General features: G+C 43.3%; 1 protein-coding gene across 1 annotated transcript in view; it reads left to right on the top strand.

The window, feature by feature from the left end:
- LOC126095705 (neurobeachin-like) overlaps positions 1 to 20,453 on the top strand; it is a 294,661-nt gene that overhangs the window by 90,748 nt on the left and 183,460 nt on the right. Inside the window, exon 3 of the mRNA XM_049910456.1 lies at positions 15,656 to 15,773. Coding sequence (XP_049766413.1) covers positions 15,656 to 15,773 — 118 coding nt within the window. The remainder of the gene's footprint in view (positions 1 to 15,655; positions 15,774 to 20,453) is intronic.

Genomic DNA, 20,453 nt, shown 5'->3' with positions numbered 1-20,453 from the left:
GTTTCATTCAGTAAGATTTCTCCTCTTCACGTAGTTTTGTCTACAGTTGACAGAACGCTCCAGCCTGTCATTGTCAAAAGACTTCTAATATAGAATTGAATGTGTTTTCTCTCTCGATAAACGCCTGTATTACTCCTCATTAATGAATAAGAGACAGAAATATGTGGTTGACATTTTACTAAATTTGTCGCGCTAAGCCCCTCGAGCTTATATTTTTGATACTCGTATCGGTCATTTTCGTATGCATACAATCGTAATAAGCCCACGAGAAGCCTATCTTTCTAAAACCAACGAGAAACGGGACTGCGAGGATAGGACATTTTAAAAACTAAATTCCGTTGATGTATTTTGACGGCGAGTAAAGACGTTTCACGGCGACTGCTCTTGCGTTTAGGGTTTCCTCAGATTGGACAAGTAGTTTTGAACAGTTTCATTTCGCAACAGGTGCCAGACTTCTGTAATGAGTTTACAAAAAAGCCAGTCTCACGTTCTCTAAATCCACACGTACTGAAGACTATGAAAAAATGATGGGTGGTACGTAATTGCATGTAAGGCTACAATATACACATGTCTTATTTTGAAAAAAGAAATTTTGCCCCTGCCTCTCCGTACTTATGTAACAAGAATATGAAAAACAAATTTAAATTCACAACTGATCACCAGGATTTATCATCCATGAACTACACATTTCGTCATATTAGCTATTAGCAGGCGGTAGTTTGTCTCCGTTGCCTCATTCCCGCTCAGCACTAAGTCCCTCTGTTCGATTCGTGGTGGTAGTTGTAATTTTCATTACCGGAATTTGGCAGGTACACGTCCCAATCGCTTTTATTCGGGAACATTTTGGATTAAATATCATACCTACCCTAAGTGTCCTGAGTCGTACCACGAGAGACTGGTAATGTTGATTCATCGGTAGAATGGGGGTAACATCAAGATTCATTCGCTCTTCTCTTTGACCATCACTAGAAAGACCAACACTACTGTACATATGAGTGCATTAACCACAGGACAGTATTTACGGTTGCTCTTCAACGTCCTACACATAGCTCCAATGCAGGTCATGAACAGAAAATTTCATTAAAAATGTGTCATGTAAAGATGCGAACTTAATATGGGACCTGCGACTTCTTGGTGTTGTTGATATTTTCAGGTTTAAAATCGGTTTGAGGATTTCGTTTCTGCGCTCATTCTTTCGAAGACTGACCTGATTTTCTTACGTATCCAAGCATCCAGACTCATCCAACACGGATTGAGAATGAATCATTCGTATCAATCATAGCTTGCATTACGCATACACAAAGTCGTGTTAACTGCAGCTGCAGGTTAGCAGCTAGATTCTGTCTTCCTAGATTTCCGCAAAGCGTTCCACACCTTATCATATCGTCAAATTGTAACCAAAACACTATCAAGTGGAGTATCTTTTCAGTTATGAATATTTAAGGAGTAGAACTCTGTAAGTTGCACTGGATTCATGTTCTGAAATTAAATAGAAATCTTCGGAAGCAAGGCGACACAGTCCTCGCGATATTCTTTGGCGTTGATTTAGAGATCTGTTCGAGCGACACTGTGCAACCACTCTGCTGCGACCGTCGCGTATCTCGCCTACAGATTATGAGAATAAGGTAAGGGGCATTGGGGTGCATACAGTGGCATGTAGACCGTCCTTTTCCCCCGCTTAATACGCAGATTTAATAGAAGAGGAAATTGCTAATGTTGATACGAAGTACTCTCCGCCGTGCACATCACAGTGGCTTGCAGGGTCCTGTATGTGTTGGTGTGGATGTTTGATTCTTGTGCTCTCTGTCAAGACTCCAACCAGACCTTGATATAATATTGGTGCGTGCACTTATGTACACCCAGGTCCGACGAAGGCCACATATGTTCCCTATGCTAGCTCGTCTTCGGTGTTTCCTACGTGAAACTTACCGTCAGAACGCCAATGTACTCAGAACTAGGATTTTTTAACACTGAAAGTTCTTGAAAAGCTTTGCATCCTTGTCATTAAAGAAAAAAATTAATTAAAAATTCTCTACTTAATAGCTAAAAAAAGTAGGTGATTCGAAAATTTTCAATCTTCCTTTGATAAACTTTGTCTTCTCCCTTCACAAACAGATATGATGCTTCAGGTGTCCTTAATTTTGAAATTTGCCTCTGCCTGGTTATATTTTGTTACGTTTCTACAGCTTTGTTGTTATCTGTAGAGTTCCTCAAGCGGTAGGACTATGAGTAGAATGTCTTGATATTTTTCCACGTAATTTGGTTGCCTTTCGTTCAAAAAGTGCTGGGATCTCAAATAATGATGGTAGTCCTGAAGGGTGCAGTTCCTGGAGTTGAGCGAATAGTACGCAGAATATTCGCTCAGCCATGAATAGGCGTTATGCTTGGTAACAGCAAATAGCTACTAATTGGAATGAAGTATGTCTGCGTCGACATCTATAATGCGGTAATTGCAGTGTTTCTTGACTTCCGAAAAGCATTTGACTCAGTACCACACCAAAGTTTACTAATGAAATTACGACCGTAGGGAATATCAAATGAAATCTATGACTGGATTGAGGATTCTTTGGTATGTAGGGCGCAGCAAGGTATTGTGGTTGGAGAGTCGTCGACGTAATATGTAGAAGTAACTTTGGGTGTGCCGCAAGGAAGTGCGTTGAGACTGTTGCTGTTCGTGTGGCACGCAATGTTAACAGAAACCTCGGACTTTTTCCTGATTATGCAGTTATCTATAATCAAGCACCGTGCGAGAAAATTCTCACAAATTTCACGGCCGATGTCCATAAGATTTCAAATTGTTGCAAATATTTGCAACGAGTTTTTAAGGTCGAGATTTAAAAAAAAGTGTGCACTGAAAAAATGTAAAGAATTACTGTCCCATTATCGAAATTATTACTCATTTATATTGTAACCAACCACCCCTTACGAACCTGTGTGTAACAGTTAATTGGATATGAAATGGAATTATCTCTCAGGCTGTATCGTTGGTAAAGTGGCAAGACATCAGTTCATTGGTAGGGTACTGAAAAATGCGGTCGACGTATAAAGGAGACCGGTTACAACGCATCCAGCAAGGACACTAGTGTACAAGCCTGCACGGTACTGGGTTCGAGTGTCGTAATTTTTTTTCTACCAAACACTCGTATGACGATTTTTCCAATCGCTATTGAAAGTACTGGTAACGGCTCCAAGAAAAAAAATTAGCGTTAACCGACGAGTGTATCACTTCTGGTGTCGAACTGATGCAGTCTGAATTGCAGCGGCTAGGAAAGCGGACAGCCTCGGCACATTCTACGAACAGGGAACACAACTGGTTCCTATTGATCCTACAAAAGGAGAACACACAGTGTACGTTATTTGAAGCATATATAGCCCGGTATGGCATCACTGTGATAGGTGTTCATCGTGGTTCCGTGTTATATCACCGTGCGAGTGTTTCACAGTTATTATTATTATTACTTTACGAAGAAATAGTGTAAGATCAGAAGGAAACATGACGAGACTGGAACGCAGTACAGGTTGCGTTAGCCGCTGCTCGACGCCTGGCGCTCTCATTCGACATTCAAGAGGATCGCAAAATTTGGACCTCCATTTCTCGAAAATGGTTGAGAAGCGCATCGTACTAGAGAAGTACATACTGCAATTGCGCCGGAGATGAACGGAGTCGGTGACCGAGTTGTATGTTTACTTTGTAAGGCCTATTGGAATTGGTGGGAGAAGCTGGATGGAATTTCATAGTCAGCGGTTGGAGTTTTGTATGTCGTTGACTCTTCGAAGTCGGTGGGAAGACGAGCGTTGTTAGAGACAAAAAAAAAAGAGAGAGCAGAAAACGCTCCACAGCGCATTGTGATTTTTTTCACCTTTCCGAAACAACACACGTCTCGTATGAGAAAAGAGCTCTCGACTGACCGCCAGGGTTTAAACCTACGAGATGTCAAACAGCAACACCTGCCCGGACAGTCAAAGAGAACCTCGGTAGTACACGTTTCGAGACGAGCAAACTACGACGTGGAGCAAGTGGTATCCGATCGGAGAAGGCAGGCGGTCGGTCGCGGAGACGCTCGGGCGAGTTGGCGAGTCCGGCGACGCCTGGCGGCTGCGGCTGCGGCGTCTGAGCGCCGGCCAAGGTAGCGGCGTGGCAGGGCGAGGCGAGGCGACACTCGTAAAACAGCGAGCGGGCCGCACAGCGCGCCGCCTCGCTGTCGCCTTATTTATGGTACGGCCGCGCGCGGGAAGACACGGGCATCTCTCTGTGGCCGGGGCGCATAAAAACGGAAACGGCTCTTCTTTCTTTGCCAAAGAGGAGCGAGGAGAAGGGCGGGGAGAGAGGGAGAGAGAGAGAGAGAGAGAGAGAGAGAGAGAGAGAGAGAGAAGAAGACGTGTGTGTGCGCGGTGTTTAATATCAGTAATAAATACCGGCGGATGCCCGTCTGAATGCGGCGGGGATTATGGCAATTTAATTACACGGCAATGACCATAAAATGCAAATGCGCGGAGCCCGCGTTTACTGCCGCAGTATTTACGACACGCGAGTCCGTGGCCCGCCAACAATGGAGCAGCGGCAGCAGCAGCGGCAGCAGCAGCAGCAGCGCTCTGGTCTGCCGGCGCTCGCGCGCCCAGCTGTAGCAGAGCGCAGCAGCACGCGTGCCGAGCTCGTCTCCAAAGTTTCCTCCGCCGCCGCCGAGACGTGATGAGCCGCCACGGGTCGAGCCTGCGTGCGGCAGGTTTGAAGCGTGTGCGTGCCGTATGTCGCCGTCGGTAAAAGTCTCTGCAAACTCAAGAGAGCGAGACGTAAGCGCCCAAGAATTGATACCGCACCGAGATTGTTTGAAACAAAACTTGGGAACATTATTACATTTGGTTCTGAAGCGAATACGTATAAATAGAATCGAAATTTTAAGTTATTAGCTGCAGAGATGGATTTCTGCAGACAGTAGGAAATTATGTCAAGAAAAGAAAAATAATCAGTAAGGGGATGACTGGCAAACGCCATTAAACGAAGATAATAATGATAAAATGAAGAGCGAGAAAGCGAAGCGGACTGGCTGTGTCACAGGCTGCAACCGTGCCTTTGCCTTTGCCTTCGCCTTCGCCTTCCACGGCGCGCCTTCGAAACGAGGTGGGACGCAGTGAGCCCAGACACTAGAAAAACGCTCGCGGAGAATTTATTTCTCACTGAACGCGTTAACACTGTAACGAATAAATTTCACGACAATATGAACGAAAGCGATGACACTTGCGGAATTTAAAACGAGGTTATGGGCGTACTAAAGATGTAATGCCTGTTTGTCTCAGTGTGTGAATGTATACAGCCTGCTCCCAGAGTAGATTTTTCGACATAGTGTAATGGGTTTACTTCAAAGGATTTGAAAGTATTTCTAGTAAATAAATATTAAAATAAATATCTGACAGTTTACGAGTAGTCATGAAATAAGAAGCGGATCATATGACAACCATAAGATGGAAATGAATCTGATGAAGCTATGATGCCCAGCAAGGAAACTATGAATTATTGGAGGATCCTCCTAATTCGACAGACGTGACGCTTTATGACTTCCACTTGTACCTAGCTATAAAGAAGTGTGTGTGTGTGTGTGTGTGTGTGTGTGTGTGTGTGTGTGTGTGTGCACGCGCGCGCGCGCGTGTGTGTGCGCGTGTGCTAATCACATTGAGCCCTGTAAAATGCTTATGCTGACGATATGTGAGTGGTTTAGTTTGAGAATCACACTTCAGGGAAGAAATCTAAGAACAGTGATGACTGGAGGTATCCAGGATGAGATTTTCGCTCTGCAGCGGAGTGAGCGCTGATATGAAACTTCCTCCCAGATTAAAACTGTATGCCAGAAGACCGGGACTCGAATTCGGAGCCTTTGTCTTTCGCGGTCTGGAGGGCAGGAAGTAAAACTGTGAGGATGGGTAGTGAGTCGTGCCCGGGTACCTCCGTCGGTGGAGCATTTGCCCGCTAAAGCCAAAGGCTGCGAGTTCGAGTCTCGATCCGGCACACACCCATTGTCTCCTAGGAAATTATTAATATGCTCACTTACATAGTTACATAGTCTTGAGTTTACCTGCTTTGGGCTGATTTTGTCAGATATGTCCTGCTTGTACAACACTGTGCTGCATTCCTATAAGACATTAATTTTGTACCATTTATATCAACGTTAAGCAAATGTGTTTGAACTGCGTGTTTGTCATCCTGCACACTGCACAACGAAATGATGTTACTGGTGTAAGAACGTTGTACTTGATGATGGCGCGAAAGCCTAAATCTAGCTTGTACAGAACGAAAATACAGTACTATACAGTCAAATAGCGGTGTATTCTTTCAAAAAATAATGTGTGACTGTGTCTGAGCACCATCGAAAACATTTTAGCAAAAGTTAATTTTGGTAAATCATTGTAATGAGTTTCAAATCACGCGAATGTCGTGTGGTAAAGACAAACCAGCAACCTAACAAAATGCTCACGCGCTAGCTTACATGTAAAAGACACGTGTACCAAGAACACAAAAGACGTGAATTTATAATGCAATGATGATTGTTGCTATAATGATCATCAATAATAATCAATAATTAACAGCACTTTATGAAAACTGTATTGTGTTACGTACTCAGTGATACTGCTACCTGTTTCAAAAAAATTGCTAAACGTAACTGTTTACCATTCTTTCTTCATTACTTTGCAGATGATTGCGTCTCAGATTGATGCTGTAATAACTTTTATTTATGGCATCAATTATTTTTTGGTACTAATGTTACGTGTAATTACACATATACTCTCAAGTCAAAGTGAGACATAAAATTCTAAAACTACTTTGACTACAAGAAAACCAGCAAACTTTTGTCACAGAAAATGAATTTCAAATAAACCACTTTTAATTTAAGATTCAAATTGCTCTGAGCACTATGGAACTTAACTTCTAAGGTCATCAGTCCCCTAGAACTTAGAACTACTTAAACCTAACTAACCTAAAGACATAACACAGTGGCATTATTTCTTGGTTTCATATAAAGTGGCTAGGAATCGTGTGTTACATGTTGCAACGTTAACCAACAGTACTCCTAAGTCAATGTTTCGTTATTCTAAAAGTGGGAGGTGCTTCTTTTAATCTGAAGTCTAGGCAAGCGTTACACTTAGATCGGGTTACTGGCGGAGGTCTGACCTTGTACAGCTTTAATGGCCTGAAAAAGGTTACCCCAACGACTGCTCTAGAATCAGTAATAGAGGAAGGGGCTCCGTCGAAAAATTAGTACATTTTTGGCTTAAAAACAAAGTGTTTCTCTACGGTGTTGAGATCTGTCCCCCTTGCTCGCGTACTATCTAGTTCACACGAATTGCAGCGTCGATGCGAGGCGAGGCGCGGGTGTTTGGTGCGACATTTACGCACCGTTGGCGGGGCGCTCCGCCGTAAATAAGCCACTGTGTGCCGCCCTGATAACTGCGCCAGCCTCGTGCGTATTTCTGGCGACTTTATTCCGCTGTAAACACAGGTGACGGGGACTCGTGCGCCCACCCCACACACACACATGTGCCGTGTTCGTTTCTAGAGTGCTTATGCGGTGCAGCTCGCAGCTGTGTAACTAATCTAGCTCGGGCTGTGTCGGCACTCCGTGGAGGCCTGCTTTGTCCTCGTACTACATGTATCTCGGTATCTACTGTCGTTCGCCCTCAGGCGAAACCGTTGTAAAATAATAATAATTCATCTTCTACACGAATGAAGACAGAAACTTGGAATAAATTTTAACTTAGTCGTAGGACTACGAAAATTTTATTTTCGAAAGAACCATCCAATGTTACTGGTGTATATTTCGCACATGTCTGCACATGCAACCTTGGGGTGCTATTTACAATTACGTTCCGGAACAAAGTTTTCAGGTACCGTTCGCAAATGTTCAACGTGACCTGAACCAGACGCGCTACAAATATCCTGTCATTTGCCGCAGTTCAGCCATATTTGTTGGTACGTGAAGCACATAGACAGAATCCTTCAAAATCCGCCCCCACCTCCACCTCTGAAAAAAAAAGTGAGATTAGGTGACCTTGGAGGCAGTTCGTGCAGTGTCTTCAAACTGCTGCTGCTATCTTCGACTCTCTTCTACTGTAGGAGCATGGGCTGGCGGCATGATTTACCACAAAAATATATCACGGAACCCTATTTCGGTATTGCATTCCGCTAGGTTTTGCAAAACTCAAATTCTTCTCAAGTTGTTTTCGCATATTTTAGCATTTGTGTAGGATCATTTTACCACATTTTTGAGAAACTCGCTCTCCCAACACAGCAATAAAATTTGAAAATTATGCTAAAACATTTTTGTTCTTATCATTTTTTTGTTTGTATCTAATTTAATACTTTAAGTGTCGAACATAAACACAGTGCTTTATTTTATCCATTTTGGTTGCTGCTGTTTTCGTAAATTACACTGTAGGAAATTCTGCAACCAGCCACAAGTTTTGGTTGCAGCTGTTTTCGTAAATTACACTGTAGGAAATTCTGCAACCAGCCACAAGTTTTTTTAATGAATTTATTGTACCGTTACTAGTGTCGGGCCTGAGACCACCGTCAGACGGTCTTTATTATTAGTTATTAATGTTTTATTAAGTTAGTGCTTAACGTATAGGAGTGCCATCTGTAAATGAAACATCCGCAGCTTTTGTTCCTCGCATTCATGCGTATGCGGGGAAGAAGACTGAAAAAAGTACAGATGGAAAACTGCAAGAAAGAAATTGCAGATACTTGCCGGAACACCAGAGAAAGTGCGACTGGCGACTCTTAGGAGGGACACCCTTACAGACAATTTTTTTCCGTTCTAGGTCGATACGCGAATGGAATTTCACGGATAATCGTCAGTACCGATACGAAGTAGCCTCCGCCAAGCAGTGTACAGTAGCCAGCTGTAGATTTAGACAGTAGCCAGCTGTAGATTTAGACGTGCAGAGCGAACTGAGTTTCACAAGAGAAGAGTTTCGTTCTTCAGACAGAACACCGTACGCAAGCACGTAACGTGTTTCGTAACAGTGCAAGACACAATTCAGAAATATAGATTTATAATGGTGTGCATCTCTCCCGTTTCGAAAACGGGAATAGCCTACAACAGTTTTGAAAGAAACTACATACTTGGCTACTTTTGTATGTCTGTCTCGGAGGTTTATTTATGAGACCCGCAGAGCGAATCCTGTATTCTGCTGGTGTCGCTGCGAGAACCGGTTCTCCGGCGTCCACCTGTTGCCGATCCCCAGCTGTCAGCGGCAGTGACGATTTAGCCGTCTATCGCTACGTGGAAGCATTAGCCGTCCGTACGGCGAGGAATCCGGCGGCGCATCAGTATTCGAGGCGAGCGGCTGCTTAACGAATGCCACTTGGCGGCAGCGACCAATAAGAAGAGGGCGTCGCGTCCCGCGTACTCGTCGCCCGCCACAGCCACACCCCGCCCCCGCCCCCGCCCCCGCCGCCGACACCTGCTCTGCTCTGCTTTGCTGTCGTTAGTCTCCTTCCTCTCCACTGCCGGCCACCTGTCTCTCTCCGTCGGAGGTTCCAATCCTCCCTCGGGCATGGGTGTGTGTGTGTGTGTGTGTGTGTGTGTGTGTGTGTATTGTCCGTAGCGTAAGTTAGATTAAGTAGTGCGTAAGCTTAGAGACCGATGACCTCAGCAGTTTCGTCCCATAAGACCTTACCAAAAATCAAATCTCTCCCAACGTCGAACCGATGCTCGATCTGATTTTCAACTTTCACACCTTTGTCACTCAAAGTGAATATATACGTGGGCCATCGGGAAAGTAACGAACTGGATATGTTGAAGCAGATTGTAATAGTGTCAACAAGCAACATCGTAAGCTGCTGTTGAAAGTATTCTTTAATAACCGCCCAGCTTACGGTAAAGACCATTTTCCAGCGCAGTTTGGGTTAACAGCTAGACTCGCTTTGGAATGAAACGACGTCAGAGAAGGGGCACAATATTAAAAAGTTCACTGGAAACTGTATAGCTAGCAGACATGTTTATACTGTGTAAAATTTTTAACTGATATCCTCATCGAGCAATAGACGTATTCGCAAAATTTTGAAGTCCTATACGTGAAGATGCAGGTATAAAGAGTCGAGGGGCATGAAAGGGAAGCAGTGGTTGGGAAGGGAGTCAGAGAGGGTTGTAGCCCATCCCTGATGTCATTCATTCTGTATACTGAGCAAGCAGTGAAGGAAACAAAAGAAAAATCCTTAGTAGGAATTAAAGTTCATGGAAAAGAAATAAAAACTCTGAGATTTGCTGATGACATTGTAATTATGTCAGACAGCAAAAGACCTGGAAGAGCAGTTGAACGGAGTGGACAGTATCTTGAAAGGAGGATATAAGATGAACATCCACAAAAGCAAAACGAGGATAATGGAATGTAGTCGACTTAAAACAGGTGATGCTGATGGAATTAGATTAGGAAATGAGACAAAGTAATAGATTAGTTTTGCTAATTGAAGAGAAAAATAACTGATGATAGTCGAAGTAGAGAGGATATGTGGTGTAGATTGGCTAAAGAAAGGAAAGTGTTTCTGAAGAAGAGAAATTTGTTAACATCGAATATAGATTTAAGTGTCCGGAAGTCCTTTCTGAAAGTATTTGTATGGAGTGTAGCCATTTATGGAAGTGAAACATGGCCGATAAATAGTTTGGACAAGAAGAGAATAGAAGCTTTCTAAATGTGGTGCTACAGGAGACTGCTGAAGATTATATGGGTAGATCACGTAACTAACGAGCAGGTATTGAATAGAATTGGGGAGAAGAGGAATCTGTGGCACAACGTGACTAAAAGAAGGGATCGGTTGGTACAACGTGTTCTGAGGCATCAAGGGATCACAAATTTAGTACTGGAGGGTAGCGCGGAGGGTAAAAGCCGTAGAGGGAGACCAAGACATAAATACTCTAAGCAGATTCAGAAGGATGTAGGCTGCAGCAGTTACTTGGAGATGAAGAAGCTTGTACAGGAGAGAGTAGCATGGAGAGCTGCATCAAACCAGTCTCTGGACTGAAGACCGCAACAACAACGTGCAGATTGGTACTACGAACATCATGACTTACAGAACTGAGCCCATAAGCAAATGCAATGTGAGACCTGACGTAGACTGTCCCAGTAGCACTGAATACTTCGGCATCTCCATAGCTTTGAGTTTCGTCTTAATGGAATAGAATACACGCAAATCACCTTCGTTTTACTGATGACACTGTAAATGGTTCAAATGGCTCTGAGCACTATGGGACTTAACATCTATGGTCATCAGTCCCATAGAACTTAAAACTACTTAAACCTAAGTAACCTAAGGACACCACACAACACCCAGTCATCACGAGGCAGGGAAAATCCCTGACCCCGCCGGGAATCGAACCCGGGAACCCGGGCGCGGGAAGCGAGAACGCTACCGCACGACCGATGACACTGTATTGTTTGCCTATATTGCAGATAAGATTCAACGAAAGAAAGATCGCAATAGAGCATGTTCGCAGGAAAAGCAGCTAAAAGATCAGAGAGAGAGAGAGAGAGAGAGGAGGAGAAGAGGAAGAAAATATGAGGGGCAATCAAAAAGTTTTCTTTCGAAGGCCACACAGTCCAGAATGGATAGACAAAATCGCCGTGAATATTGATGCAGTCATGCCACTGATGTACGTGGTTGAAGATATTCGTTTCAGAAAATACTATCGCCTGCCGCGTCTAGAAGTTTGTAACTGGTTGCTGCACACTCTCGTCCGACTGGAATCTTCGACCACTCAAGGCCTTTTTTAAAGGACCGAAGATGTGATCATCGCCTGGGGAGAAATCAGGACAATAGGACGGATGCTCGTGCGTCTCCCACTTCTGCCGTTACGACATTTGCGATAAGGGACGTGCGTTATCGTGAAACATCAGCACCCATGCCGCATTCTACAACGGAGGTTTTATACAGACTTCCTGCCCCATACACATTCTTCATTCACCTATTCGTCTGAATAACACCGCGTTTCGACGCATTTCGTAATAACAGTGCCATGAATCACGTTTCCCCATTTACAGCACGCACGTCGGAAAGGTGCGAATGCTACACTAATCCCTTGCCTATATGTCGGTGCTTATATACCCGCATCGGAGTGGCCGTACGTTGCATATACGCTGCAGCACCGGCCACTAATGGATACCTTTTATCGCCCCTTATAAATGGATAACAGAACAGGCTGGAGTGGAGGACGTAATTAACACTGTAATGAAAATGAAATGGAGGTGGAGAGACATGCAGCCATGCGAACGTATGCTAGATGGACCAAGGACGTTTTTCGTTCGAACGAATCCAAGAGAGAATGAGAGACCGAGATGACGATGTAATGGAAAGTAGACAGAGGACATTACCCCTCAAGTGTCAAAATAGCCGAGCCAGTATAACAGTCAAATACATATCAGTAAGTACCCTTTGGGGAACAGCAATCACTAAAACTGCTCAATTTATTATATATTTCTAAGTCTGCCATCAGTTATGGTGTGGTAAATGTTCATACCAGTAAATCAGGAGCACAAAATAACTTATGGTAGTTTCACTGATAAGTTTGAAAAAATGTGATGGAATTAACAATCACAGCTTTTGTTAGAAAACCTATCTTCTCAGAAGGAAGACTTGTCCCAAAAGTTGCCGGCCGCTGTGGCGGAGCGGTTCTAGGCGCTTCAGCCCGGAACCGCGCTGCTGCTGCGGTCGCAGGTTCTAATCCTGCCTCGGGCATGAGTGTGTGTGATGTCCTTAGGTAGTCCCATAGTACTTAGAGCCATTTGAACCATTTATCCCAGAAGTCCCAAAGGACTGGTGCGCGTCAACCAACGTTAGACCACTTCAGCATCAGAGTCAGTTCCACTACTTTTATAAAAATGTTTCTTGAAGCACATTCAAACAGCTTAGGCTGTACCAGACGTCCCCCCCCCCCCCCATTCCCCCTCCACACGCTGGTCCACTTCGTGTTACCCAGGCTACCATCAGTTGCTGTAGCTGTGACTCAAACTGTATAGACAGCAGTTACATCATGTGCACCAAAATTCCCTCCAAATTCTGAATCTCCGGCGTTCCCTTCTGTGACCTCTTCCTGTCGTTACGCTACACGATCAGTCAGAACTTCACCTGCCATAGGAGCGTGCCACGTCCTGGACGTCATTCTTACAGATTTAAAAAAAAATATTCAAATGTGTGTGAAATCTTATGGGACTTAACTCCTAAGGTCATCAGTCCTACTTAACCTAAATTATCCCAAGGACAACCACACGCAGTCATGCCCGAGGGAGGACTCGAACCTCCGCCGGGACCAGCCGCACAGTCCATGACTGCGGCGCCTAAGACCGCTCGGCTAATACCGCGCGGCACAGATCTAAAAGAAACATTCACCAATGTCGGTATAATCCCCCCCCAAATATAAAAAGCAACCGAAAATAAGTAAATGATGTGCATATTGTTTTCACGCAAGTCCATAAACTGTGTTACATATTTTCGGTACCCATCTTGCATTTGCACTATTAGCCTAACATTTACGAAATAGTTTGTGAAACAATACTATCTACAACGTTCATTCTTTATTAGAAGCAGTATTCCACAGCTAATAATCAGTAAATTTCGATGTAACTGGGAACTGAATTCACGACAATATACTTGCTTCCGTTTACAGCCCGGAAGAAATCTCACTGTAAGTATACACACATCAAAAAAAGTTTTGTGTCACCCCGGTTCCCAGAACTCCTGAAGACAGACGTTGACTGTGGATATTGTATCACACAGTCCCTTTAACTGTTCAGAGATGTCACTAAACCCGCACAAAGATGTAAACAACTATGCATGAGCAGCGCCTATTAGACGGAGGTGGTCCGTAAGCCGATCAGTTCCAGTCATTCCACCAGGAAGGAGGTACACGATTCTTTTTGCTTGTAGTTCAATCATGCCAGATGGTCAATACCAAGACTCGATCGCGTCCGCGTTGTTACTTTGTGCCGGGAAGGGCTCTCAACAAGGGAACTGCCCAGACGTCTCGGAGTGAACCAAAGCGATGTTGTTCGGACGTTGAGGAGATACAGAGAGACACTAACTGTCGATGACATGCCTCGCTTAGGCCGCCCAAGGACTACCACTGCAGTGGATGACCGCTGCCTACGGATTATGGCTCGGAGGAACCCTGACAGCAATGCCACCATGTTGAATAATACTTTTCGAGCAGCCACAAGACGTCGTGTTACGACTCAAAGTGTGCTCAATAGGTTGCATGATGCGCAACTTCACTTCCGACGACCATAGCGGGGTCCATCTTTGCAACCACAACACCATGGAGCGCGGTACAGGTGGGCCCAACAAAATGCCGAATGGACCGCTCAGGATTGGCATCACGTCCTCTTCACCGATGAGTATCGCATATGCCTTCAACCAGACAATCGTCGGAGACGTGTTTGGAGGCAACCCGATCAGGCTGAACGCCTTAAACACACTGTCCAGCGAATGCAGCAAGGTAGATGTTCCCTGCTGTTCTGCGGTGGCATTATGGGGGCCGACGTACGCCGCTGGTGGTCATGGAAGGTGCCGTAACGGCTGACCGGTAGTGCAACCATGTCGGCAGCATCTTGGCGAGGCATTCGTCTTCATTTATGACAATTCGCACCCCCATCGTGTACATCTTGTGAATGACTTCCTTCAGGATAACGACGTTGCTCGACTAGAGTGTCCAGCATGTTCTCCGAACATGAACCCTATCGAACATGCCAGGGATAGACTGAAAATCGCTTTTTATGGACGACGTGACCCACCAACCACTCATGTATCTGCGCCGAAACCCCGTTGAGGAGTGGAACAATCTGGAGCAACAGTGCCTTGATGAAATTGTGGATAGTATGCGACGACGAACACAGGCATACATCAATGCAAGAGGACGTGCTAGTGGGTATTAGAGGTACCGGTGTGTATTGCAATCTGGACCACAAACTCTGAAGGTCTCACTGTGTGGTGGTACAACATGCATTGTGTGGTTTTCATGAGCAATAAAAAGGGCGGAAATGATGTTTATGTTGATCTCTATTCCAATTTTCTGTACATGTTCCGGAACTCTTGGAAAGGAGGTGATGCAAATCTTCTTTTGATATGTATACTTACACACGACTCCCGTATCGATTTTGTAATTTACAAACGTACCGTCGTTTATATCAGATGATGTCAGAATAGTAAACCCACAGCCGATAAATTATAGCTGAACACAAAGTCAGCACTGAAGACGAGTGCCTCAAAGACCATCGGTATATTTTATACCAATACTCACTTGTTTGCTGATATCTCAAATCTACAGATGTGAAAACATACTGTGATATTCAGACTTACCAGAGACACTATTTAAATGTATTAATACCAATAAAAGGATTGTCTGTAGTAAAAAATATAATAAACAGCGTTTAAGACCAATGGTATATATATTGCCAGTCACACTTAAATAGTTAACAAAAAGAAGCAGAAGCCACGCAAATCGGTGAACAACGTTATTCGCGGAGAGATGGTGACTTTGACTTCGCCCAGGAGTCAATGTCAAGTGGCTGATGATTTACACATAAATAAATCTTGCTAGTCCACAATTTTTTACTTAGGCACTTGTGACAGTACTACGTTTACTTGAGTCGGCCCTTGCTTTTCGTGTTTCAGGTGCTCAAGTACTGCGACCACCTCCATGGCAAGTGGTACTTCTCGGAGGTGCGAGCCATCTTCTCGCGCCGGTACCTGCTGCAGAATGTCGCCATCGAAATCTTCCTCGCCAGCAGAAGTGAGTATTCCAGTAATCTTTACTTCATATTCATAGCTTTAGTGCTCCGTAAACTTTTGTCCCACAGTGAAATTTCCATTGTGCAGAAAACTGTTCCTGGATGTATTACCCTGTATTTCAGTTTGTGACGTATTTCCTCTGGTAGCACTGACGAGTCTTTATCCACTAAATCATTTACACGATGGCAAGTTAAAACGCAAAAAAAAAAAAAAAAAAAAAAAAAAATACAAATATTCGATACGTTGATAACACTCACTAAAAATGAATTCCTTAAGGTCACAAATTTTCCTGTGCGTTCGCTCTATTTGTAGTGATTTCAGAGCATGTTCTTGTTCCCCAATTGGTTTCCTGTACTCCAAAGGAACTGAATATGCGAAGATGGTGCGCAGAATGCAACTGCAGTAAGGCAATTGCTGTTTTACTGAACGAAAAATTTACGAGTTGTTAAATCTCTCTAAAACTGCGATGTAGAGCGATCGCGTAGGCCATCCACTTCGTACATGGACATCAGTTCCGAGACTGCTTAGGGAATGATTCGTGGTCGTCGTGCCAGAAGTAAGGATTTCATGCATGAGTTCAAAATTGACCGTTATTCAGCATTTGTTATCATCCATTAATCGCGAAACTTTCTCGACATATGTGCTCATTGGGTACCACATAACCTGACTGATGAACACAAACTGGAAGGTTTGGAAATCTCGAAGTAACAGTCATTCGTTATGAATTGGAAGGAAAGACTTAATCACTTACATAGTTAACAGTTGACAGTATGTGGATCCATCATTGCGAATCACAGAGTAAATGCCGGAGCATGGTGTATAAACATCAGCCTTCGCCCAAAGCAAATAAGTTCCAAAGCCAAGTTTCTGCGGGAAAGTTGATGAGTGTGCTTAGGGATGTGAAAGGTCAGCACCTGATGGACTGCAATGCTAAAGGTCATACAGTGTCAGCGGATGCAAGGACTGAAACCTAAAATCAAACCATAGAGGGAAGCCTTCTAAAGGTGTGACTTGGCCTCACACAACTGAAAAAACAGTCCACGGCATTCAAAATCTTTATTTTGAGCTGCTGCAGCTTTGTGGAGGCTGTGAAAGAATGCACAACACCATATAGGTTCTTCCAGGTCGAAAGTAGGGAGCTAGACAAGAGGCAGGTCAATATCCTAAGTGTTGGGGGAGATCATGTAGAGAAATGATGTTAATTGGATTGTTGTTTTCGCACCAAAAAGTTTCTTTTAAGAAAATTTTCTTTACCTTTCTATTTGCTCTCGTCTCTGGTGAACATCAACGCACTTAAAACATTCATTTGGGATACTCCCGAAGTTACTTCTCTGTCAGACTATTTCGTCCCGTTATGAACTACGTATTGAATTCGGTCTACTAGGAGTTCCTGAATCCAGTCACAAAGCTGTACAGAATGTTTTCCGTAAGTCAGGAACATGGCTTCAGCCTGAGAGCCCCTATCGACGATCTTCTGTTTCTCATGGACAGACAAAACGAACTGATTTCACAATATCTCTGTTTGCGGAACCCATGTTGATTCTTCTGTTTTTTTGGTACTCGGACTTGCTTCCGATAGCTTCTTGATAATCTCTTTGCACTCGATATTTCTTTTTTTTTTATTATGGCTACCCAGTAGTTGTGATACCACCGTGGCCATATGCCCAAGAAAAAGGCTCCAGCTTCATGGAGTTGATCCAGAGACAAAGAAAGAGAAACACCATACACCAGTCTTAACATGCTATTACGACAGTTAGTCGTATTTATGAGAATTTTCTAGTTCATAATGGCGCGTGTTCTGAAAGTTCACGTAACTAGACAGGCCGAACCAGGTAGCGAGAGAGGAAATGGAAAAATCTGAGGATCCAGGTATCCCGAAACCATTTTACGTGGAAACCACCAACAGATCAGTTGCGCGTAGATTGGTCTGAAAGTTTTAAATCATCTACGACCGGAAATTTGTAAGAATAGAGATGCGGACCCTTCATGATAATTTTTTCTGACTCGAAGAACTTTAAATTCTCTTGTCCAAAGGTGACTATTGTGATTTTGTCGGAATCTACCGCAGGGTATCTTGTTCTTGAGCAATGTTTTCTGATATTGGGATTTGTTTCCGATAGTTTTCTAGTGATTTCTAGTTATGTAAATGACGTTGGCACGAAGTTACGAAAATACTTTTTGGTCTAGTTTTATTTTGGACATTCTGACGTAGCAGAACCGTCACGTCTATATGCTTCTGTCACACTAGTAAAGATCCAGAGGCACCTGACAAAAAGTAACTAATCGTGAGAAAATATTTTAAAAGCACATAAAACAACAGATTTTACACTTACGAGATGGGCAAACGACAGCCTATCACAAAAATACACAAAGAAATTACATACAGTGGAGGAATGTAAGTTGACATTTTGTGAAAATTTAGCCGGAAATGGTGAAAAGGAGTAGATGCATTGGACCTCGCGCAAAATGTTAGTGTTAATAACAAACAAAAAGTGGATTAAGCAAGTTTTAAAAATCTGAAGAAGAGGCTGACAACATACCTGATATAATTCTCAACAGGACAGAGTGACGTAATGAAATTCCAGTAGAAATTGTCTAGCAGTAGACGTAGAGAAATATTAACAAAAGCAAGACAAAGATGAGGAAATTAAATTAGGAAACGAGACACTAAGAATAGTAAATGAGTTGTGGTATTTTGGCAGCAAAATAACTGATGATGACCGGAGTAGAGAGGATGTGAAATGTAGACGCAATGGCGAGAAAAGCCTTTCCGGAGAAGAGAAATTTGCTAACATCAAACATAGATTTAAGTGTTTGGAAATATTTTCTGAAGGTATTTGTCTATGAAAGTTAAATGTGGACGATGAGCAGTTACGACGAGAAGAGAGTAGAGGCTTTTGAAATATGCTGCTGCAGAAGAATGCCGAAGATTCAACGGGTAGATCACGTAAATGCTGAGGAAGTACTTAATATAATTGAGGAGAAAAGAACTTTGTGATACAACTTGACTAAATGAAGGGATTGGAAGATGGGATACATTCTGAGACGTCAAGGGATCACCAAGTAAGTAATGGAGGGAAGTGTGGGGAGTAAAAATTGTAGAGGGAGACCAAGAGTTGAATACAGTAAGCAGATTCAGAAAGATGTAGGTTGCAGCAGTTACTCGGAATTGAAGAGGCTTGCACAGGGTAGAGTAGCATGGAGAGCTGCATCAAACCAGCCTAGGGACTAAGAACCACAACACCAACAACAACAACAACAAGCCTAAGAACGTAACAAGCCAAACAATATAGACGAGAAGAAGAGAATGGCTACAAAAGCGGTATGTTTAAAGCGATTCGTGGTTTACCCAAATCGATAAAATACTGATAAAGTAATTACAAAAAATTTGTGGAAACTTGAAATACTGACAAAGCTAAGAACTGTCGAAAAAGCCCTAAAATATGAAATTTGTTCTCTTAGCTAACGTTTATAGTCTTATTCGTAACCTTCAGAAATGTTAGATGTTCAACGCATTTTTTAGTTTAGTAAAATGGCAACCAAAGTCACAGCTAAACACGAGCTTTTTCTATTTAGCAAAGATGCACAGTCTGTAACACCTCACAAGGTGTTCGGGTTTGTTTTTCATTTACTTTGTTTGCCTCTTAGTAGAGTATATTCTGACATAAAAATTATTTTGTAGCTTCGGTTTGGCATCAACGGAAACAGTACTTCTCAAGCTGTTCGGATCTTTTTAGATCCTATGTATTTTAATCTCCATTATTACAGCAAATTCTGACAGTACTCAGTTTGCCGACAGTGGAACGTGTGTGGGTGCAGTAAGGTGGGTATAAAGGCGTGAAGTCATTGTTGTTCTGTACAATGGAATGGCTATTTCTGTGGAAAGGAGGGAAGGAGCAGTTCAAATGGTTCAAATGGCTCTGAGCACTATGGGACTCAACTGCTGTGGTCATAAGTCCCCTAGAACTTAGAACTACTTAAACCTAACTAACCTAAGGACATCACACACATCCATGCCCGAGGCAGGATTCGAACCTGCGACCGTAGCGGTCGTGCGGTTCCGGACTGTAGCGCCTTTAACCGCTCGGCCACTCCGGCCGGCGGAAGGGGCAGTGCGAGTCATTCATTGTTTTTTCCTGTAACCAAAGCAGTTTTTAAATTTATTCACTTCTAATCAGATCACTAGGTTTCTACCTTTACAATTCATATATTTTGTAATGATTTGTTCTCTCAAGAGAATGCCTCTTTGCAAGATAATGAAATAGCAAACATACTGATGAACATATCTGATAGGGATGAAGTAGTTTCGGAGGGTGAAGATCACGTTTCGGAACGCATTTCTTCATCTTCATCAGAACGCGCAGATGAAATGCCAGAACAGCAAACGGTAAGCTCTGCACTTCGGATGTCAGAGGATAAATCAGTTGAATGCAAGATAGAACCCCTACCTCAACTGGGAACGTCTATCTCAACTGGGATGACATGCAGCATGTAATATAGTTCATCTGATTCTAGGACCAACAAGATATGCCACTTCTCACATTGCATATGAATACTCAGCTATCAAATTGTTCCTTCCTCCATCAGCTGCAAACATTATACTCACCCATTCTAATGTTGAAGGAATGCGTTTGTATGGAGATAAGGGGAAAAAATTGGATGGTCTTGACCTAGATGCTTA

This window comes from Schistocerca cancellata, chromosome 8 (genome assembly GCF_023864275.1).
Source record: "Schistocerca cancellata isolate TAMUIC-IGC-003103 chromosome 8, iqSchCanc2.1, whole genome shotgun sequence".
Classification (NCBI taxonomy): Eukaryota; Metazoa; Arthropoda; class Insecta; order Orthoptera; family Acrididae; genus Schistocerca; species Schistocerca cancellata.
The sequence above is the reverse complement of the archived record's forward strand: the minus strand, read 5'-3'. Positions and strand labels throughout refer to the sequence as shown.